The sequence below is a fragment of the Phyllobates terribilis genome, unplaced genomic scaffold (genome assembly GCF_046119375.1).
Source record: "Phyllobates terribilis strain yellow unplaced genomic scaffold, ASM4611937v1 Scaffold_7__3_contigs__length_470593459, whole genome shotgun sequence".
Lineage (NCBI taxonomy): Eukaryota > Metazoa > Chordata > Amphibia > Anura > Dendrobatidae > Phyllobates > Phyllobates terribilis.
In genome coordinates, this window is record NW_027362767.1 from 429017331 (window position 1) to 429041887 (window position 24557).

The window sequence follows — 24557 nt, forward strand, 5'->3', positions numbered from 1 at the left end:
GTAATGTATAGTGTACAGAGTATATACTCTATGTGTGTAATGTATATTGTATAGAGTATATATGTATGTGTGTAATGTATATTGTACAGAGTATATACTCTATGTGTGTAATGTATATTGTATAGAGTATATATGTATGTGTGTAATGTATAGTGTACAGAGTATATACTCTATGTGTGTAATGTATATTGTATAGAGTATATATGTATGTGTGTAATGTATATTGTACAGAGTATATATGTATGTGTGTAATGTATATTGTACAGAGTATATACTCTATGTGTGTAATGTATATTGTATAGAGTATATATGTATGTGTGTAATGTATATTGTATAGAGTATATATGTATGTGTGTAATGTATATTGTACAGAGTATATATGTATGTGTGTAATGTATATTGCATAGAGTATATATGTATGTGTGTAATGTATATTGTAGAGTATATACTCTATGTGTGTAATGTATATTACATAGAGTATATATGTATGTGTGTAATGTATATTGTACAGAGTATATACTCTATGTGTGTAATGTATATTGTATAGAGTATATATGTATGTGTGTAATGTATAGTGTACAGAGTATTTACTCTATGTGTGTAATGTATATTGTACAGAGTATATATGTATGTGTGTAATGTATATTGTACAGAGTATATATGTATGTGTAATGTATATTGTACAGAGTATATACTCTATGTGTGTAATGTATATTGTATAGAGTATATATGTATGTGTGTAATGTATATTGTACAGAGTATATATGTATGTGTAATGTATATTGTACAGAGTATATACTCTATGTGTGTAATGTATATTGTATAGAGTATATATGTATGTGTGTAATGTATATTGTACAGAGTATATATGTATGTGTAATGTATATTGTATAGAGTATATATGTATGTGTGTAATGTATAGTGTACAGAGTATATATGTATGTGTGTAATGTATATTGTACAGAGTATATACTCTATGTGTGTAATGTATATTGTATAGAGTATATATGTATGTGTGTAATGTATATTGTACAGAGTATATATGTATGTGTAATGTATATAGTACAGAGTATATACTCTATGTGTGTAATGTATATTGTATAGAGTATATATGTATGTGTGTAATGTATAGTGTACAGAGTATATATGTATGTGTGTAATGTATATTGTACAGAGTATATACTCTATGTGTGTAATGTATATTGTACAGAGTATATATGTATGTGTGTAATGTAAATTGTACAGAGTATATATGTATGTGTAATGTATATTGTACAGAGTATATACTCTATGTGTGTAATGTATATTGTATAGAGTATATATGTATGTGTGTAATGTATATTGTACAGAGTATATATGTATGTGTGTAATGTATATTGTACAGAGTATATACTCTATGTGTGTAATGTATATTGTATAGAGTATATATGTATGTGTGTAATGTATATTGTACAGAGTATATACTCTATGTGTGTAATGTATATTGTATAGAGTATATATGTATGTGTGTAATGTATATTGTATAGAGTATATATGTATGTGTGTAATGTATAGTGTACAGAGTATATACTCTATGTGTGTAATGTATATTGTATAGAGTATATATGTATGTGTGTAATGTATATTGTACAGAGTATATATGTATGTGTGTAATGTATATTGTACAGAGTATATACTCTATGTATGTAATATATAGTGTACAGAGTATATACTCTATGTGTGTAATGTATAGTGTATAGAGTAGGTGTATAATGTATAGTGTACAGGGTATATATGTATGTGTGTAATGTATAGTGTACAGAGTATATACTCTATGTGTGTAATGTATATTGTATAGAGTATATATGTATGTGTGTAATGTATATTGTACAGAGTATATATGCATGTGTGTAATGTATATTGTACAGAGTATATATGTATGTGTGTAATGTATATTGTACAGAGTATATACTCTATGTGTGTAATGTATATTGTATAGAGTATATATGTATGTGTGTAATGTATATTGTACAGAGTATATATGTATGTGTGTAATCTATATTGTATAGAGTATATATGTATGTGTGTAATGTATATTGTATAGAGTATATATGTATGTGTGTAATGTATATTGTACAGAGTATATACTCTATGTGTGTAATGTATATTGTATAGAGTATATATGTATGTGTGTAATGTATATTGTACAGAGTATATATGTATGTGTGTAATCTATATTGTATAGAGTATATATGTATGTGTGTAATGTATATTGTACAGAGTATATATGCATGTGTGTAATGTATATTGTACAGAGTATATATGTATGTGTGTAATGTATATTGTACAGAGTATATACTCTATGTGTGTAATGTATATTGTATAGAGTATATATGTATGTGTGTAATGTATATTGTACAGAGTATATATGTATGTGTGTAATCTATATTGTATAGAGTATATATGTATGTGTGTAATGTATATTGTATAGAGTATATATGTATGTGTGTAATGTATATTGTACAGAGTATATATGTATGTGTGTAATCTATATTGTATAGAGTATATATGTATGTGTGTAATGTATATTGTATAGAGTATATATGTATGTGTGTAATGTATATTGTACAGAGTATATACTCTATGTGTGTAATGTATATTGTATAGAGTATATATGTATGTGTGTAATGTATATTGTACAGAGTATATATGTATGTGTGTAATCTATATTGTATAGAGTATATATGTATGTGTGTAATGTATATTGTATAGAGTATATATGTATGTGTGTAATGTATATTGTACAGAGTATATACTCTGTGTGTAATGTATAGTGTACAGAGTATATATGTATGTGTGTAATGTATATTGTACAAAGTATATATGTATGTGTGTAATGTATATTGTACAGAGTATATACTCTATGTGTGTAATGTATATTGTATAGAGTATATATGTATGTGTGTAATCTATATTGTACAGAGTATATATGTATGTGTGTAATCTATATTGTATAGAGTATATATGTATGTGTGTAATGTATATTGTATAGAGTATATATGTATGTGTGTAATGTATATTGTACAGAGTATATACTCTATGTGTGTAATGTATAGTGTACAGAGTATATATGTATGTGTGTTATGTATATTGTAGAGTATATATGTGTGTAATGTATATTGTACAGAGTATATACTCTATGCATGTAATGTATATTGTATAGAGTATATATGTGTGTGTGTAATGTATAGTGTACAGAGTATATACTCTATGTGTGTAATGTATATTGTATAGAGTATATATGTGTGTGTGTAATGTATAGTGTACAGAGTATATACTCTATGTGTGTAATGTATATTGTACAGAGTATATATGTATGTGTGTAATCTATATTGTATAGAGTATATATGTATGTGTGTAATGTATATTGTAGAGTATATATGTATGTGTGTAATGTATATTGTACAGAGTATATACTCTGTGTGTAATGTATAGTGTACAGAGTATATATGTATGTGTGTAATGTATAGTGTACAGAGTATATACTCTATGTGTGTAATGTATATTGTATAGAGTATATATGTACAGTACAGACCAAAAGTTTGGACACACCTTCTCATTTAAAGATTTTTCTGTATTTTCATGACTATGAAAATTGTACATTCGCACTGAAGGCATCAAAACTATGAATTAACACATGTGGAATTATATACTTAACAAAAAAGTGTGAAACAGCTGAAAATATGTCTTATATTCTAGGTTCTTCAAAGTAGCCACCTTCTGCTTTGATGACTGCTTTGCACACTCTTGGCATTCTCTTGATGAGCTTCAAGAGGTAGTCACCAGAAATGGTTTTCACTTCACAGGTGTGCCCTGTCAGGTTTAATAAGTGGGATTACTTGCCTTATAAATGGGGTTGGGACCATCAGTTGTGTTGTACAGAAGTCTGGTGGATACACAGCAGATAGTCCTACTGAATAGACTGTTAGAATTTGTATTATGGCAAGAAAAAAGCAGCTAAGTAAAGAAAAACGAGTGGCCATCATTACTTTAAGAAATGAAGATCAGTCAGTGCGAAAAATTGGGAAAACTTTGAAAGTGTCCCCAAGTGCAGTTGCAAAAACCATCAAGCGCTACAAAGAAACTGGCTCACATGAGGACCGCCCCAGGAAAGGAAGACCAAGAGTCACCTCTGCTTCTGAGTATAAGTTTATCCGAGTCACCAGCCTCAGAAATCGCAGGTTAACAGCAGCTCAGATTAGAGACCAGGTCAATGCCACACAGAGTTCTAGCAGCAGACACATCTCTACAACAACTGTTAAGAGGAGACTTTGTGCAGCAGGCCTTCATGGTAAATTAGCTGCTAGGAAACCACTGCTAAGGACAGGCAACAAGCAGAAGAGACTTGTTTGGGCTAAAGAACACAAGGGATGGACATTAGACCAGTGGAAATCTGTGCTTTGGTCTGATGAGTCCAAATTTGAGATCTTTGGTTCCAACCACCGTGTCTTTGTGCGACGCAGAAAAGGTGAACGGATGGACTCTACATGCCTGGTTCCCACCGTGAAGCATGGAGGAGGAGGTGTGATGGTGTGGGGGTGCTTTGCTGGTGACACTGTTGGGGATTTATTCAAAATTGAAGGCATACTGAACCAGCATGGCTACCACAGCATCTTGCAGCGGCATGCTATTCCATCCGGTTTGCATTTAGTTGGACCATCATTTATTTTTCAACAGGACAATGACCCCAAACACACCTCCAGGCTGTGTAAGGGCTATTTGACCAAGAAGGAGAGTGATGGGGGGCTACGCCAGATGACCTGGCCTCCACAGTCACCAGACCTGAACCCAATCGAGATGGTTTGGGGTGAGCTGGACCGCAGAGTGAAGGCAAAAGGGCCAACAAGTGCTAAGCATCTCTGGGAACTCCTTCAACATTGTTGGAAGACCATTTCCGGTGACTACCTCTTGTAGCTCATCAAGAGAATGCCAAGAGTGTGCAAAGCAGTCATCAAAACAAAAGGTGGCTACTTTGAAGAACCTAGAATATAAGACATATTTTCAGTAGTTTCACACTTTTTTGTTAAGTATATAATTCCACATGTGTTAATTCATAGTTTTGATGCCTTCAGTGTGAATGGACAATTTTCATAGTCATGAAAATACAGAAAAATCTTTAAATGAGAAGCTGTGTCCAAACTTTTGGTCTGTACTGTACGTGTGTAATGTATAGTGTACAGAGTATATATGTATGTGTGTAGTGTATAGTGTATAGAAGATGTAGGTGTGTAATGTATTGTATAGAGTATATATGTATGTGTGTAATGTATATTGTAGAGTATATACTCTATGTATGTAATGTATATTGTATAGAGTATATATGTATGTGTGTAATGTATAGTGTACAGAGTATATATGTATGTGTGTAATGTATATTGTATAGAGTATATATGTATGTGTGTAATGTATATTGTATAGAGTATATATGTATGTGTGTAATGTATATTGTACAGAGTATATATGTATGTGTGTAATGTATAGTGTACAGAGTATATACTCTATGTGTGTAATGTATATTGTATAGAGTATATATGTATGTGTGTAATGTATAGTGTACAGAGTATATATGTATGTGTGTAATGTATATTGTACAGAGTATATATGTATGTGTGTAATGTATATTGCATAGAGTATATATGTATGTGTGTAATGTATATTGTACAGAGTATATACTCTATGTATGTAATGTATATTGTATAGAGTATATATGTGTGTGTATAATGTATATTGTACAGAGTATATACTCTATGTGTGTAATGTATATTGTATAGAGTATATATGTATGTGTATAATGTATATTGTACAGAGTATATACTCTATGTGTGTAATGTATAGTGTATAGAATATGTATGTGTGTAATGTATATTGTATAGAGTATATATGTATGTGTGTAATGTATATTGTATAGAGTATATATGTGTGTGTAATGTATAGTGTACAGAGTATATACTCTATGTGTGTAATGTATATTGTATAGAGTATATATGTATGTGTGTAATGTATATTGTACAGAGTATATATGTATGTGTGTAATGTATATTGTACAGAGTATATATGTATGTGTGTAATGTATATTGTACAGAGTATATATGTATGTGTGTAATGTATATTGGATAGAGTATATATGTATGTGTGTAATGTATATTGTACAGAGTATATACTCTATGTGTGTAATGTATATTGTATAGAGTATATATGTATGTGTGTAATGTATATTGTATAGAGTATATATGTATGTGTGTAATGTATAGTGTATAGAGTAGGTGTATAGTGTATAGAGTATATATGTATGTGTGTAATGTATAGTGTACAGAGTATATATGTATGTGTGTAATGTATATTGTACAGAGTATATACTCTGTGTGTAATGTATATTGTATATGTGTAATGTATATTGTATAGAGTATATATGTATGTGTGTAATGTATAGTGTATAGAGTAGGTGTATAATGTATAGTGTATAGAGTATATATGTATGTGTGTAATGTATAGTATACAGAGTATATATGTATGTGTGTAATGTATATTGTACAGAGTATATACTCTATGTATGTAATGTATATTGTATAGAGTATATATGTGTGTGTGTAATGTATAGTGTACAGAGTATATACTCTATGTGTGTAATGTATATTGTACAGAGTATATATGTATGTGTGTAATGTATATTGTACAGAGTATATACTCTATGTGTGTAATGTATAGTGTATAGAGTATATATGTATGTGTGTAATGTATATTGTACAGAGTATATACTCTGTGTGTAATGTATATTGTATAGAGTATATATGTATGTGTGTAATGTATAGTGTACAGAGTATATACTCTATGTGTGTAATGTATATTGTATAGAGTATATATGTATGTGTGTAATGTATTGTACAGAGTATATATGTATGTGTGTAATGTATATTGTACAGAGTATATACTCTATGTATGTAATGTATATTGTATAGAGTATATATGTATGTGTGTAATGTATATTGTATAGAGTATATATGTATGTGTGTAATGTATAGTGTACAGAGTATATATGTATGTGTGTAATGTATATTGTATAGAGTATATATGTATGTGTGTAATGTATAGTGTACAGAGTATATATGTATGTGTGTAATGTATATTGTATAGAGTATATATGTATGTGTGTAATGTATAGTGTACAGAGTATATATGTATGTGTGTAATGTATAGTGTATAGAGTATATATGTATGTGTGTAATGTATAGTGTACAGAGTATATATGTATGTGTGTAATGTATATTGTATAGAGTATATATGTATGTGTGTAATGTATATTGTACAGAGTATATATGTATGTGTGTAATGTATATTGTATAGAGTATATATGTATGTGTGTAATGTATATTGTACAGAGTATATATGTATGTGTGTAATGTATAGTGTACAGAGTATATATGTATGTGTGTAATGTATATTGTATAGAGTATATATGTATGTGTGTAATGTATAGTGTACAGAGTATATATGTATGTGTGTAATGTATATTGTATAGAGTATATATGTATGTGTGTAATGTATATTGTACAGAGTATATATGTATGTGTGTAATGTATATTGTACAGAGTATATATGTATGTGTTTAATGTATATTGTATAGAGTATATATGTATGTGTGTAATGTATAGTGTACAGAGTATATACTCTATGTGTGTAATGTATAGTGTATAGAGTATGTGTGTAATGTATAGTGTATAGAGTAGGTGTATAATGTATAGTGTATAGAGTATATATGTATGTGTGTAATGTATAGTGTATAGAGTAGGTGTATAATGTATATTGTATAGAGTATGTGTGTAATGTATATTGTACAGAGTATATATGTATTTGTGTAATGTATATTGTATAGAGTATACATGTATGTGTGTAATGTATATTGCATAGAGTATATATGTATGTGTGTAATGTATATTGTAGAGTATATATGTATGTGTGTAATGTATATTGTATAGAGTATATATGTATGTGTGTAATGTATATTGTACAGAGTATATATGTATGTGTGTAATGTATATTGTACAGAGTATATACTCTATGTGTGTAATGTATATTGTACAGAGTATATATGTATGTGTGTAATGTATATTGTATAGAGTATATATGTATGTGTGTAATGTATAGTGTATAGAGTATACATGTATGTGTGTAATGTATATTGCATAGAGTATATATGTATGTGTGTAATGTATATTGTACAGAGTATATACTCTATGTGTGTAATGTATATTGTACAGAGTATATATGTATGTGTGTAATGTATATTGTATAGAGTTTATATGTATGTGTGTAATGTATATTGTACAGAGTATATATGTATGTGTGTAATGTATAGTGTACAGAGTATATACTCTATGTGTGTAATGTATAGTGTATAGAGTAGGTGTATAATGTATAGTGTATAGAGTATATATGTATGTGTGTAATGTATAGTGTATAGAGTATATATGTATGTGTGTAATGTATAGTGTATAGAGTATATATGTATGTGTGTAATGTATAGTGTACAGAGTATATACTCTATGTGTGTAATGTATATTGTACAGAGTATATATGTATGTGTGTAATGTATATTGTATAGAGTATATATGTATGTGTGTAATGTATAGTGTATAGAGTATACATGTATGTGTGTAATGTATATTGTACAGAGTATATATGTATGTGTGTAATGTATATTGTATAGAGTTTATATGTATGTGTGTAATGTATAGTGTATAGAGTATATATGTATGTGTGTAATGTATAGTGTACAGAGTATATATGTATGTGTGTAATGTATAGTGTATAGAGTATATATGTATGTGTGTAATGTATAGTGTATAGAGTAGGTGTATAATGTATAGTGTATAGAGTATATATGTATGTGTGTAATGTATAGTGTACAGAGTATATATGTATGTGTGTAATGTATATTGTACAGAGTATATATGTATGTGTGTAATGTATATTGTATAGAGTTTATATGTATGTGTGTAATGTATAGTGTATAGAGTATATATGTATGTGTGTAATGTATATTGTACAGAGTATATATGTATGTGTGTAATGTATATTGTATAGAGTTTATATGTATGTGTGTAATGTATATTGTACAGAGTATATATGTATGTGTGTAATGTATATTGTATAGAGTTTATATGTATGTGTGTAATGTATAGTGTATAGAGTATATATGTATGTGTGTAATGTATAGTGTATAGAGTATATATGTATGTGTGTAATGTATAGTGTACAGAGTATATACTCTATGTGTGTAATGTATATTGTACAGAGTATATATGTATGTGTGTAATGTATATTGTATAGAGTATATATGTATGTGTGTAATGTATAGTGTATAGAGTATACATGTATGTGTGTAATGTATATTGTACAGAGTATATATGTATGTGTGTAATGTATATTGTATAGAGTTTATATGTATGTGTGTAATGTATAGTGTATAGAGTATATATGTATGTGTGTAATGTATAGTGTACAGAGTATATATGTATGTGTGTAATGTATAGTGTATAGAGTATATATGTATGTGTGTAATGTATAGTGTATAGAGTAGGTGTATAATGTATAGTGTATAGAGTATATATGTATGTGTGTAATGTATAGTGTACAGAGTATATATGTATGTGTGTAATGTATAGTGTATAGAGTATATATGTATGTGTGTAATGTATAGTGTATAGAGTATATATGTATGTGTGTAATGTATAGTGTATAGAGTATGTGTGTAATGTATAGTGTATAGAGTATATATGTATGTGTGTAATGTATAGTGTATAGAGTATGTGTATAATGTATAGTGTATAGAGTATATATGTATGTGTGTAATGTATATTGTACAGAGTATATATGTAGGTGTGTAATGTATATTGTACAGAGTATATATGTATGTGTGTAATGTATAGTGTACAGAGTATATACTCTATGTGTGTAATGTATAGTGTATAGAGTAGGTGTATAATGTATAGTGTATAGAGTATATATGTATGTGTGTAATGTATAGTGTACAGAGTATATATGTATGTGTGTAATGTATAGTGTATAGAGTATATATGTATGTGTGTAATGTATAGTGTATAGAGTATATATGTATGTGTGTAATGTATATTGTATAGAGTATATATGTATGTGTGTAATGTATAGTGTACAGAGTATATATGTATGTGTGTAATGTATAGTGTATAGAGTATATATGTATGTGTGTAATGTATAGTGTATAGAGTATATATGTATGTGTGTAATGTATAGTGTATAGAGTATATATGTATGTGTGTAATGTATAGTGTATAGAGTATATATGTATGTGTGTAATGTATAGTGTATAGAGTATGTGTGTAATGTATAGTGTATAGAGTATATATGTATGTGTGTAATGTATATTGTACAGAGTATATATGTATGTGTGTAATGTATAGTGTATAGAGTATGTGTATAATGTATAGTGTATAGAGTATATATGTATGTGTGTAATGTATATTGTACAGAGTATATATGTAGGTGTGTAATGTATATTGTACAGAGTATATATGTAGGTGTGTAATGTATATTGTACAGAGTATATATGTAGGTGTGTAATGTATAGTGTACAGAGTATATATGTATGTGTGTAATGTATATTGTACAGAGTATATATGTATGTGTGTAATGTATATTGTACAGAGTATATATGTATGTGTGTAATGTGTAGTGTATAGAATATATATGTAGGTGTGTAATGTATTGTATAGTGTTGAACATGGCAGTGACTCCGTGAATGACCGCGAGTGACAGGGAGAAACAGATGATATCAGTGTAAACAGTGAATGACAAATCCTGCAAATTTTGTTGAAACATTTCATATTGTGCATTGTATACGTATAATATCGGCGCAGGATCAGTAAGAGCACCAGGGCTGGACTAATACGTCCTACGTCCTTTTGCCAGAAATCACAGCCACAAAGTGTTTCTTGCAGCCAGCAGCCGTCTTTGCAGCCCTTTTCTTTGCAGCCCTCCTCTTTGTGTTTCCCGCATCTTGCTTGCACAGCTTTTCCACAGATTTTCCTTATTCTGTATGTGCAGCACATTGGAAACTAACTTATAATGATGGCAGTGGGAACATGTTTGAAAAGCTGTCCGGGGACCATAGGGAGAAGCAGGACTAATCTGAGGCTGATCCCTGGTCGGCTGCTCCCACTCTGCTCCCTATGACTGACAGGTCTCTCCCTGCGTATGTATACATATCGACCTGGTAGTCAAAGGATGGGGTGTAGTCACCTGGGACTAGCTTTGGATTAGTCATCGAGGACACATAGTCCCTGGACAACTTTTCAAAATATGTTTACGCTGCAGCATTACGGAGGAAAACATACCTGGCTTTAATCGTGCAGCCAGTGTCTGATTTATGCTGCCTGTGTTTCAGACAGCATGAATCTAATGACAGGTTTGCTTTAAAGCAAATAGGTTATCAGATTTTAGAATATAAACTGTATAGATTGTTAAATAGATCTCTTAGACCTGATGAGGCTGGTGTACTTATGGTAACAGTCAGACTGGCTGTGTGATGCTATTTGGAAATTTACCCTCTTCCTTTGCCCACCTAGTTGATTGACAGCCCCTCAGTGTCCCTCCTACCTGCTGAGATCTCACACTGCTCAGTACAAGCTGCAGCTGTCAGTCAGGCAGGGTGAGCAGAGACTGAATACACTCGGACTCATTATATTCAATAAGGGTATACGTGGAGATAAAATCCTCAGGACATGTAAAGGGGTGCGCTGTGGAAAATGAGGTTCCTCAGCGTTGTGCAGGATTTGTGACTGGAGATCACCATCTACTGTCCAAACGGAACCCTGCGGAACAAAAGGATGGGAGAAGTGTTTCAGGAAGGACGGATCAAAAGAGAGCACCTGGTCACGTGACACCTGTGGCGCAGTTACCCGATATAAAAAGCCAGAGTGAAGTGGGAAGTTGGCGCCAACAAGTGAAACCAGCGGGATGTCTGCGCAGAGGGACGCCGCAGCCGAGACACGCTTGGGGAACTAGATAGGCAGGACGTCGTGAGCCAGTGAGCGAGATCTGGTTGACGCCAGTTAAGACCTGGGATCTGAACTACGTCGGTCAAGACCGAAGGCCCAGCCCTTATCTGTCACGGCCCGATAGTCGACCGTCGCAGGTCAAGCACTGAAGACCGAGTGCGGGCCGCCATCCAGAAGTGGACGCCCGCTGTGGTGAGTGAATCGGGCCGTTATTGCCAGCGCTTTTGTACGGTACAGGGTTTGGTCTGGGGCAGTGGAGCAGCTAGGACGGGGCTGGCCAGTGTGAGGAGGGCCCATAGAGCATTACATGACTTTGTCAGGAGGACTTGTGGCCTAGCGGGAAATACCAGTGACCCTGTTAGTGCCTATAACCAAAGGGGAAGCGCGCCGAAGAGACATTCTCGTGTGGCCTCATAGTGGTGAGCGCCGCCCTTGGGAGGGATCACACAAGGGACATTAGGGCATCGCTCCTATTGGGGAAATAGTTGGATAGGACAGAGAATCCGTACTGCAACTGTTCTAGTACGTTTATTGTCATTTTTGCTAATATTGTATTACTTAATATCCTGCACTTAAACAATTGACTCCTTGCAAAATTAACCCTTTCATCTCTGTGTTAAGAGAATAAATAGTTTAGTTGGTGACTTCCGCCTTGTCCTTGTCTGCGTGTTACATCCCAGTAACCGGGAATGAGAAAGAAAATGGCTTTACATGTATAACTCCTATCAGGATTGATACAACTCCAATTATCTGATTCCCTAATAGTGTAGATGAGACACAACACACGGAGCGCGGTGCGACCCCGATCAAAAAAGTCTCTATAACCCTGACATTATTATCAGCATATTGATCATAAACAATGTCGTTTTTTCAGTCCCTTCCTCTCTTTTCTGTATCCCTTATTTCTGTGCTGACATTTTTATAAAAGCATTTGAAAAAAAAAAAAAATATATAGCAACATAAAAAGTACAACAGTTTCATCAGGTCTAATAGACCCATGTAATAATGCACACAGCTTGTATTGTGAGATCTGGTGAGGGGCGATGACTGTGACGTAACGTCAGGGCAATGAATAAGCCCCGAGCTCCGGACGTCAGCATTATTAGCCTCATCACGAGCCATTAACATGGAAACGTCCATCAAGGATCCCGTCAGGGTCATCGCCGAACGTCCAGGATCATTCCCAGGAAACGACGCATTTCACTCTCAGACCTGTCACAATGACACGATATCAGACCTTGGGCTTGATAAGAAAAGATTCTCTTCATTTCTGAAAAAAAAAAAAAAAACGGCCATTAAATCAACTAAAGGAAATAATTGTCTATTTTTCTACCTTCCTGCCGCCATAAATCTGATTGTTGTTGTTGTTGGGGTTAGGGGAGCAATAAATGGTGCCCCCAAAAATTAGCTGGCAGAAGTCCACAGTGTGCAGAGTGGGACAGCACAGCGCCACACATTGTGTAGTGGCGTTCTCAGGTACTGCGGCTCTGCTCCTATTCATTTCAATAAGACCAGAGCTCGAGAAGCTGAGAACGGCTACTACACAATGTATGGAGTCTTACACCCGTGGGGAAACATGCACTACATGAATAAAAGTATGTGCCCCCTTCACATTTACCTCCCATTCTGCATCCATAGACATTAATATGAAGTCACCCCTCTTGAGATATAACGGCTTCTACTTTTTTTGTGAAGGCTTTGGTGGGAGTCAGGAAAGGGTCTTCTCCAAACTGTTCCCACAAAGCTGAAGCTACAATTGTCCTTAATGTCTGAAGGTTGCAGTCGTTCTCTGCAGCGGAGCTGTATACACAGAACGCAGGGGGTCCATCAGAAATATTGGTTGCAATGTTGGACCTATCTCTAACATTTACATAACCCATTAAAGCATTTAGTTATAGTGTAAGGATAATATATTGCTACGTACGCTCAGATCATAAACTGAACAGTTAATTCCATTGCTGATATCTGCATTGAACATCATCGCTTTATTATTTTATTTTTTAAAGTTTTTATTATAATATAAATGGAATAATAAGGAAAAAGTGAAACACTGATATGAACAACCTACAAAAGGCGCATTTGTCCTTTTAACAGTATGACAATGGGAACCCGACCGTCTCAGCAAGATTTAGACAAATGGAATAAATCTACATCCCGAAAACATGTAGACCCCGTCCGGAGGAGGAGATCAGAGTGATCCAGGAGGAGATCAGAGTGATCCAGGAGGAGATCAGAATGATCCAGGAGGAGATCAGAGTGATCCAGGAGGAGATCAGAATGATCCAGGAGGAGATCAGAGTGATCCAGGGGTAGATCAGAGTGATCCAGGAGGAGATCAGAGTGATCCAGGAGGAGATCAGAGTGATCCAGGAGGAGATCAGAGTGATCCAGGATGAGGTCAGAGTGATCCAGGAGTAGATCAGAGTGATCCAGGAGGAGATCAGAGTTATCCAGGAGGAGGTCAGAGTGATCCAGGAGTAGATCAGAGTGATCCATGAGTAGATCAGAGTGATCCAGGAGGAGGTCAGAGTGATCCAGGAGGAGGTCAGAGTGATCCAGGAGTAGATCAGAATGATCCAGGAAGGAGATCAGAGTGATCCAGGAGGAGGTCAGAGTGATCCAGGAGGAGATCAGAGTGATCGAGGAGGAGGTCAGAGTGATCCAGGAGGAGATCAGAGTGATCCAGGAGTAGAGGAGGATTCACACTGATCAGAAGTGCGGCAATTCCTGACCAAACATCGCAGCTAGAAGAAGTCAGCTGCGGTCACAGATCTGCAGGATCTCCACAGTCACTCTGAGTGAATAACTATAGGAACATCCAGCTGAAAATCAGGAGATCCATGAGGGAAAGTGTGTGCAGATCCTCAGCTGTGTGTGGGCTGATTGGGAGATAGGCGGACGGCCCCTCTGCCATCCAGCAGGATAGTGAGCCGGACAGTGACCCTCCGCTATCAGCACAGCACAGGATGAGCCGAGCTTATAAGGTATTCGCTATCGCAGCTGAAGATCACAACGGTTTTCTACTATTTGTATTTTATTGGAATTTTCTCCGATTTGTGACTTTGTGTCTCTTATAAAAAGAAAAAAAAAAAATCCGCATTTTTGTTTGGCTGCACATATTGGCGTGACCCGTGCCCTGGCCGCACACCGTGCGTGCGTACACTATGTGCCTATGAATATTCACAGCTGGAACCGGTTTTGTAGGGCGTAGCTGCCGCACACTGTATTTACCTGTAGGAACACGTGTCTTTTTCCGGAAGTGTAGACACCTGGGATTCAGATATTATTCTTGCAGACTATTTTCGAGCTGACATTAACCCTTTGCGTTCGCCTCCTGTTCTTTCTTTTCCCCTCTTGGCTTTACCCTCCTAACCCCAGTGCCGCCCCGTGCGCCCCTCCAGCCGCCTCCCCGTCTGCGCGCTGCTTGTCCTTCCCTCCCTCAACATCTGGTTTCCTTTCTATGAATGTGGCCCTGAGCTGCCTGTCACGGGGAGGTCCCTGTGTCGCCTCTAAAACGACGTGGTACCTTCTGCCTGGCAAGGTGAGGTGTGCCCCATCCGCTCGGTGCTGCGGGGCTGTGTGATGCATGATGAGATGGCTGCAGGTTTGTGCATTGGGCTTTCTGTCTGGATTTCGCCTCCGGTCCTCCTGCCCTCGGTGTGATTTATGTTGTACTTCTTCCAGGTCTTGCAGCATGAAGGAGACGAGGAGCGGGACGGTGTTATATACAGTGTATATCTGCGCAATGCCAACTCCCAGCAGGTAATATACTGTACACCTACCACTAACCTGCCTGTGCCGTGTGCGGAGCCATCATTGCTGCTTACGAGAAATCCTATAGATAATAAGATGATTATTGCATCAGTGGTTAATTTTTCCCCAACCTGGGAGTCTGTTATGCCGGACAGTAATATTGGGTCGTGCCCTGAACAGGCGAAATGCAAATGATTTTCCCGAGTGCAGTCACCAGATCCCGAGCCAACAAGTCCCATTCCACCCTCATCACTTAAAGGGAATCTCTGGTTCTGTTTAAATGATCAATGATTTAATAACTTATAGTTTTCTATCTTTTATTATCTGTACTGGCTGTCAGTGAATGAGACCTCTGACAGTACCTGGCTATGTGCATGCTGTCAGTGAATGAGACCTCTGACAGTGTCTGGCTATGTGCATGCTGTCAGTGAATGAGACCTCTGACATTATCTGGCTATGTGCATGCTGTCAGTGAATGAGACCTCTGACAGTGTCTGGCTATGTGCACGCTGTCATTGAATGAGACCTCTGACAGTACCTGGCTATGTGCACGCTGTCAGTGAATGAGACCTCTGACATTATCTGGCTATGTGCATGCTGTCAGTGAATGAGACCTCTGACAGTGTCTGGCTATGTGCACGCTGTCAGTGAATGAGACCTCTGACAGTACCTGGCTATGTGCATGCTGTCAGTGAATGAGACCTCTGACAGTACCTGGCTATGTGCATGCTGTCAGTGAATGAGACCTCTGACAGTACCTGGCTATGTGCACGCTGTCAGTGAATGAGACCTCTGACAGTACCTGGCTATGTGCATGCTGTCAGTGAATGAGGACACTCTGACAGTACCTGGCTATGTGCATGCTGTCAGTGAATGAGGACACTCTGACAGTACCTGGCTATGTGCATGCTGTCAGTGAATGAGGACACTCTGACAGTACCTGGCTATGTGCATGCTGTCAGTGAATGAGGACACTCTGACAGTACCTGGCTATGTGCATGCTGTCAGTGAATGAGGACACTCTGACAGTACCTGGCTATGTGCATGCTGTCAGTGAATGAGGACACTCTGACAGTACCTGGCTATGTGCATGCTGTCAGTGAATGAGGACACTCTGACAGTACCTGGCTATGTGCATGCTGTCAGTGAATGAGGACACTCTGACAGTACCTGGCTATGTGCATGCTGTCAGTGAATGAGGACACTCTGACAGTACCTGGCTATGTGCATGCTGTCAGTGAATGAGGACACTCTGACAGTACCTGGCTATGTGCATGCTGTCAGTGAATGAGGACACTCTGACAGTACCTGGCTATGTGCATGCTGTCAGTGAATGAGACCTCTGACAGTACCTGGCTATGCGCATGCTGTCAGTGAATGAGACCTCTGACATTATCTGGCTATGTGCATGCTGTCAGTGAATGAGACCTCTGACAGTGTCTGGCTATGTGCATGCTGTCAGTGAATGAGACCTCTGACATTATCTGGCTATGTGCATGCTGTCAGTGAATGAGACCTCTGACAGTGTCTGGCTATGTGCACGCTGTCATTGAATGAGACCTCTGACAGTACCTGGCTATGTGCACGCTGTCAGTGAATGAGACCTCTGACATTATCTGGCTATGTGCATGCTGTCAGTGAATGAGACCTCTGACAGTGTCTGGCTATGTGCACGCTGTCAGTGAATGAGACCTCTGACAGTACCTGGCTATGTGCATGCTGTCAGTGAATGAGACCTCTGACAGTACCTGGCTATGTGCATGCTGTCAGTGAATGAGACCTCTGACAGTACCTGGCTATGTGCACGCTGTCAGTGAATGAGACCTCTGACAGTACCTGGCTATGTGCATGCTGTCAGTGAATGAGGACACTCTGACAGTACCTGGCTATGTGCATGCTGTCAGTGAATGAGGACACTCTGACAGTACCTGGCTATGTGCATGCTGTCAGTGAATGAGGACACTCTGACAGTACCTGGCTATGTGCATGCTGTCAGTGAATGAGGACACTCTGACAGTACCTGGCTATGTGCATGCTGTCAGTGAATGAGGACACTCTGACAGTACCTGGCTATGTGCATGCTGTCAGTGAATGAGGACACTCTGACAGTACCTGGCTATGTGCATGCTGTCAGTGAATGAGGACACTCTGACAGTACCTGGCTATGTGCATGCTGTCAGTGAATGAGGACACTCTGACAGTACCTGGCTATGTGCATGCTGTCAGTGAATGAGGACACTCTGACAGTACCTGGCTATGTGCATGCTGTCAGTGAATGAGGACACTCTGACAGTACCTGGCTATGTGCATGCTGTCAGTGAATGAGGACACTCTGACAGTACCTGGCTATGTGCATGCTGTCAGTGAATGAGGACACTCTGACAGTACCTGGCTATGTGCATGCTGTCAGTGAATGAGGACACTCTGACAGTACCTGGCTATGTGCATGCTGTCAGTGAATGAGACCTCTGACAGTACCTGGCTATGCGCATGCTGTCAGTGAATGAGACCTCTGACATTATCTGGCTATGTGCATGCTGTCAGTGAATGAGACCTATGACAGTACCTGGCTATGTGCATGCTGTCAGTGAATGAGACCTCTGACAGTACCTGGCTATGTGCATGCTGTCAGTGAATGAGACCTCTGACAGTACCTGGCTATGTGCATGCTGTCAGTGAATGAGACCTCTGACAGTACCTGGCTATGTGCATGCTGTCAGTGAATGAGACCTCTGACAGTATCTGGCTATGTGTTTGCTGATAAGTGGTTAGGATCCAGTCTGAACAATGCTCTGTGAATTCTGGAATGATACATTGTAGCAAACTACCGGAGAGCGCTGTGTGCAGGTGATTGCTCATGCAGCTCACAGAGCGTTGTCTGGGCTGGTGGACAGGACTGTCTCATCGCCTCCTTCCCAGATGCCAGTGATTGCTGCAGTTTTGGCTCCGGGCCCCGTAGAGGTTTCTATCTCTTATATGATGTGCTGGTGACTTTCAGTGGCGGCGCCCTGAACAGGACACCTCTCTGCTTACATGCAAATCTTCATGCCCTTGTTGTAATAAGTACACAGCTATTTATGTCCTGCGCCGCCTTATAGCAAAGTATAAGGTGTCACTGACACCCGGTGATTCATCATTATATGGGGATTTATGATCTGACGTGATGCTGTCTGTATGCTTCCCTCTCCTCAGACTCCCATTAGAGTGTTAGCTCTTCGTGCTGGCACTCTGCCCAAACTTGTCCTCCATCTGCTTGATGCCCGGCTTCTGGGGGACACAACCTACATCCCGGCCTTCCTGGCCACATATCGCACCTTCACCAACACCCGTAAAGTGCTGAGAACGCTGCTGGACAGGTCGGGAATATTACACGATGTGATCAGATATTACACGATAGATCAGAATTTCATTTCATAGTTTGTTTTAATCCCTTTCCTTCCCTCTATCCCTTTTGCCTTCCCTCTATCCTTATCCCTTTTGCCTTCCCTCTATCCCTATCCTTTTTGCCTTCCCTCTATCCTTATCCCTTTTGCCTTCCCTCTATCCCTATCCCTTTTGCCTTCCCTCTATCCCTATCCCTTTTGCCTTCCCTCTGTCCCTATCCTTTTTGCCTTCCCTCTATCCCTATCCCTTTAGCCTTCCCTCTATCCCTATCCCTTTAGCCTTCCCTCTATCCCTATCCATTTAGCCTTCCCTCTATCCCTATCCCTTTAGCCTTCCCTCTATCCCTATCCCTTTAGCCTTCCCTCTATCCCTATCCCTTTAGCCTTCCCTCTATCCCTATCCCTTTAGCCTTCCCTCTATCCCTATCCCATATTCCCCCATCCCCTGTGCTGCCCTCTTCTATGCTATGAATAATTGTGCCCGGTGGTTGCAGGTTGGAGGACGATGATTACCCACAAGCAACTGGCAACTCCTATGGAGGAAAGGATGATGAGTGAGTAGTACATATGCTTTTCCTCTGTGGCTGCTGTTATTATACTTTTTGATTTTGGTGCTTTTTGGTCTGATTTTTATCTAGTCAGTTGGATATTTTATAATCGTTGCTTACGGGTGTGTGCAGGAAAAACGCAGACTAAAATACATGTTTTTTTGATGCATTTTCCCCGCTCATTTGTATGAGTGAAATCTGCAGCAAAAACTCTGAAAGAATTGACATGCTGCAGATTTAAATCTGCAAGGAAAAATTAAGCAACGTGTGAATGAGGCTTCAGGAATCTGTCACTTTGCTGCTACTAGTAAATCCTAAGACAAAACTGAACAGAAAAACAACACGACAAAAAGGCGACATGTGCACGAGTATTCATTGATGTGAGGGTGTCAGACTGTGCCCCTTAGGTTATAGTCCCATGATGAATACTTGGTGAGTTTTTGATGTTGCAGATTTTCTGCTCCTATTAGGTTAATTGAGTTTTTTTTCATCATTTTTTTGAGTGCATTTTTTTCTTCATGAGTTTTTATCAAGCTTTTGACGCTGCCGTTTTTGCCTCTTTTTAGTCGGTCATGTTTTAAACAAAGCTGCTTTGTTTTTGATACTTTCCCAGTATATTTGGCCTTATCAAAACTTTATTAATACAGTCATGTGTAGTTTACATGTCTATTTAGTGCGTTTCCGCATATGCAAAGAGGACAACAGCCATTTCACGCCGAACAGCGTTCAACAGGTCCTTGTAATGATACCAGCACCTGATGAAGCACTGTTCGGCGTGAGACAGCTGTTATCCTCTCCTCATTACGTTCACCCCTGCAACTGATGTTTTAACTTTTCCATCAAAGTTTTGAAGATACAAAGAGATGGTGAGTGCAATTTTGTTTCAATTTATTTTATTCTACCTTTTTGATGTTAGATCACTGTCTCTGTGCCCCTGTATACAGTGCCCCTCTTCTCAGTAGTAGAGAAGATCAATGTCTCTGCGCCCCAAATACAGGGCCTCTCTTCTCAGTAGTAGAGGAGATCACTGTCTCTGTGCCCCCATATACAGCACCTCTCTTCTCTGTAGTAGGTGAGATCACTGTCTCTGCGCCACCATATACAGTGACCCTCTTTTCAGTAGTAGGGGAGATCACTGTCTCTGTGCCGCCATTTGCAGCACCCCTCTTCTCAGTAGTGGGTGAGATCATTGTCTCTGCGCCCCCGTATATAGCGCCCCTCTTCTTAGTAATAGGGGTATAGTTCATACTTCTGCATGCAATTAATCCCTTGCATTATGTCCAGCAGTCGCCATCTTGTACCACAACATCTCTGTCTCTGTCCTCAGTATCAGCGGTCTCTTCTGTGGCTGGATGTCTCAGTATCCTGAGGACTTTATATTACTGGACCCAGACCTGAAGGAAGAACTGTCTCGCTGCTTCGTAAGACTGAAGAAAGCAAATTTGGTCACAAAACTACAGGAGGTGATTGGCGGGGAGCGGCCGGTGACAGCGGACGGTGCCTTGTTGGAAGAAGAGGACGACCACTACGACCCCTTAGATGTCCTGACATTCCACGCCGGATATGTGGCCGAGCAGCTGACCTGCCTGGAGGCGGTGAGGACGCTTATCTCTACTCCAACTTTCTCAAAGATATACACAGTATAAATCCTCGAGTGCAAGATGGGGATCTTTAATTATTAGGCCGAGGCTTTGACAATTCATGGGGTAATGTAAGGTTACGACAACCGCATCCCTATCAGGTTACAACAGCACAGGGGGATCCACAGTGTGACACTGTATTGGGTTAACTTAGCATGATAGACTTGGGGCAAAGGAGGAAAAATTCTCTTAATATGGCCTCAATATGACCTGATGCATGACAACTTATTGAATATTCTGGACTTTCAGATGTGATAAAAAAGGTAGAAAAAATAAATTAAGAAATCTTGAAAATGTTATTAGAAATTCTGCCATTTTATTTTATTTTTTTCTAATTCTTTCTCTTTGATCCTGGGAAATCCCAGTTTTTTATTTACATTCTATTCTGATTATCGGATTTTCTGGATTACTGGAATAAAGGGATATCGCTGCTGTAGGAGAACTGAGCATTTAGTTATTATAAGACTCTCGCTCCAGGTCTCGTCTTATTTTATTTTTTTTCTTGCAGTCTCTCTTTTTAAGAGTTGTCCCACATGAGTGCCTGGGGTCTGTGTGGTCTCGAAGAGACAGGGGAGGAGACCACTGTGACCGATGTCACTCTGTCAGAGAGACCGTCCGCCACTTTAACCGCCTGTCAGGGGCTGTGACGTCATCGTGTGTTCAAGACCCTCAGCTGAAGCCTCAGCAGCGGGCGCGGGTGATCGAGAAGTGGGTGAGGGTGGCCGAGGTGAGCGGAAACCTACCTAATATGTGGCAGACGTGGCGGGTTCTGAATAATCAAGTATTCGGGACCATAGAAATGTCATAGACACGTTTATAAAACTCACTTGTGAGGTTTTCTTCCTCCAACCCAAACTGAAATAATTCTACAGCCCTGGACTTTTCTCACAATGTCGTGCCATAGATTGTAGTAATGTAAGTCTGTGGGATATCGGAGTCTGGACCCCGTATAATGCATTATTGACCGTCCGAATGCAGAGACCCCTCCGGCGTAACAGTAATATATATATATATATATATATATATGTCCTCTAAGTGACAATTTGTTCTAGGAATGCTGGAATCTCAGGAACTTCTCCTCGGTCTATGCCATCCTCTCGGCCCTGCAGAGTACGTCCGTGCACCGGCTGAAGAGAGTGTGGGCCGAGACATCCAGGTAAGGCCGCCGCCGCTCTAAATCTTATTGTTCAGTGTGTGGCCATTGTCGCAGACTTGAGAAATAAACCTATATATTCTGTTCTGATGTCACTCAGGGAAATCCAGCGCAGTTACCAGGAGATGAGCGAGGTGTTTTCTGAGAAGGACAATTACGCCCGGATGAGGGAGCTGCTCTTCCAGGTGAGCCGTCGCCTCCTGTCCGTGTCTCCTTGGCTGTAATAAAGCCTCGTATAACGCTGCCTTCTGTTTAGTCTCAGGACACTTCTGATGTAACCAAAAAACACTCCCCCCGCTCCAGAGACCCCCGGGCCACGGTAAGACATGTTACTTCTGTACTGCGGAGCTGGGAGGCCATACGCCGTCCTAGACGTCATCGTGCCGTGCGCAGTCCCTGACTCTACATGGTGTGATGTTTCTGGAAATGTTCTCATGTGATCCTTCCCTTTTTCTCAGACTTCTGAGAGGGGAAGAGGAAGCGCTGACTGCGGGTGTGAGATCTCTCTGTATGTGGCCAGTGTACAGTCACATTATAGATGTATATGTCACCACAACTGGCAATAGCGATTAACAGTTAATTAAAAATAAATATGGCAAACCCTGATCACCATAAATAAACCATATTTATGGAGTCTACATAATGGTGCCTTACAGTGGCCACAGTGCCCAATTTATCAAGACTGATCCTGATCATGGGGCGCACTGCCGCCAGACGCTCCTGATTCATTAAGAGGCATGTATGAATCCGGCACGTTATTAAAAAAAAAAGTAGTACGCGCCTCATCACAAATCTTACTCCAGTCCCCGATTTGTAGTGTAAGGAGCGCTGCCGCTCATCATGCCCCAGATCTGCCAACTTTGTCAGAGCTGGGCAAAAATGGCATGAAAACACCAAAAGTTGCAAAATTTTAGCATAGCCTTGTGCTGTGCCAAAATTTTGTCATTTTTGTAAGCTTTTTTTTTTTAAGCCAGAATTTTGGAGTCAAAGCTTTGATAAATCGTGCCCATATAGTGCAAATATAATCACAATATACCAATCCTATATGTTACCACTGCAGGCACCATGATATAAGCTTGCACCCCGGTGGGGGTTAGGATGATGGTGAGCGTCTCCATCACTGGTAACTCCTCTTGCCATTTCCTTCTGCACAGGGGGTCATCCCGTACCTCGGAGTCTTCCTCACTGACCTTGTTATGCTGGACTCTGCCATCCGGGACCAGCTGGAGGTGAGGCGTCCTTATTGAACTGCCATATTTCTATATTATATGATCGGGCATTGTGGTCGTTGTTTGCGGAGCGTTCTTGGACCCTGCGGGGCTCATCGTTGACATCTTATTCAATTTATGATTTTCTATTTCTTGATTTCAGAATGGATACCTGAACTTTGAGAAGCGCAGGAAGGTGAGTGCAAAGAGACCTATACATAGCAATAAAGGGGGCCTCCAGCTAAACGGACACAGTGTGCTATGGGGGTCTATGGTTTGGCTTAAATGTCCTGTGCTAATGAAGGGGATGCGGCTGCGTGGCTTTCCTGCAGCGGGTGACCACATTGTGCTGGTGCAGAGTATTGGCTGCTGCTCTCTAGATATCTGATGGGTTTGTATAAAAAACAGGAGATTTACTACAAGCAGATTGTAGAGCAGAAGCGCGGCCTGTAATGGAGGATTAGATTTCATCTGAATATCTGAGCAGCTATAGGACAAAAAACAATCCACATTGCTGCCATGGACGCACTTGTTTGTGCCCATTTTATAAGACGTAACCCTCCCCCTCTGGACCCAGAGTCCTCCAGTAATGTGCAATTCTCAGATGCCTTGTTTCTTCTTCTTCGCTTATTGTTTTGCTCGATCTACAGGAGTTTGAGTCGCTTTCTCAGATCCGTATTCTGCAGACCGTCTGCCTGGGATATCGCTTGACGTCAGATCCGCACTTTGCTGGCTGGTTCCAGAAACTGCGTCTGATCAGCGAGGATGAGAGGTAAATAATGAAAGGAGGATTGGGGGCTG

At 38.8% G+C, this 24557-nt stretch overlaps 1 protein-coding gene across 6 annotated transcripts in view; it reads left to right on the forward strand.

Moving 5' to 3' along the window:
• Positions 1-24557, forward strand: part of RGL2 (ral guanine nucleotide dissociation stimulator like 2) — a 34773-nt gene that overhangs the window by 8478 nt on the left and 1738 nt on the right. For 3 of the 6 annotated variants that reach the window (XM_073641968.1, XM_073641967.1, XM_073641969.1), the window contains 11 exons: positions 15756-15833; positions 19017-19180; positions 19702-19761; positions 21083-21350; positions 21904-22122; positions 22448-22551; positions 22649-22733; positions 22805-22867; positions 23703-23777; positions 23920-23952; positions 24407-24528. In XM_073641968.1, the coding sequence (XP_073498069.1) occupies positions 15756-15833; positions 19017-19180; positions 19702-19761; positions 21083-21350; positions 21904-22122; positions 22448-22551; positions 22649-22733; positions 22805-22867; positions 23703-23777; positions 23920-23952; positions 24407-24528 (1271 nt within the window). Of the gene's footprint in view, positions 1-15304; positions 15676-15755; positions 15834-19016; positions 19181-19701; positions 19762-21082; positions 21351-21903; positions 22123-22447; positions 22552-22648; positions 22734-22804; positions 22868-23702; positions 23778-23919; positions 23953-24406; positions 24529-24557 lie in introns of those variants that run through there. The other 3 variants (XM_073641970.1, XM_073641971.1, XM_073641972.1) reach the window with 3 other exon arrangements.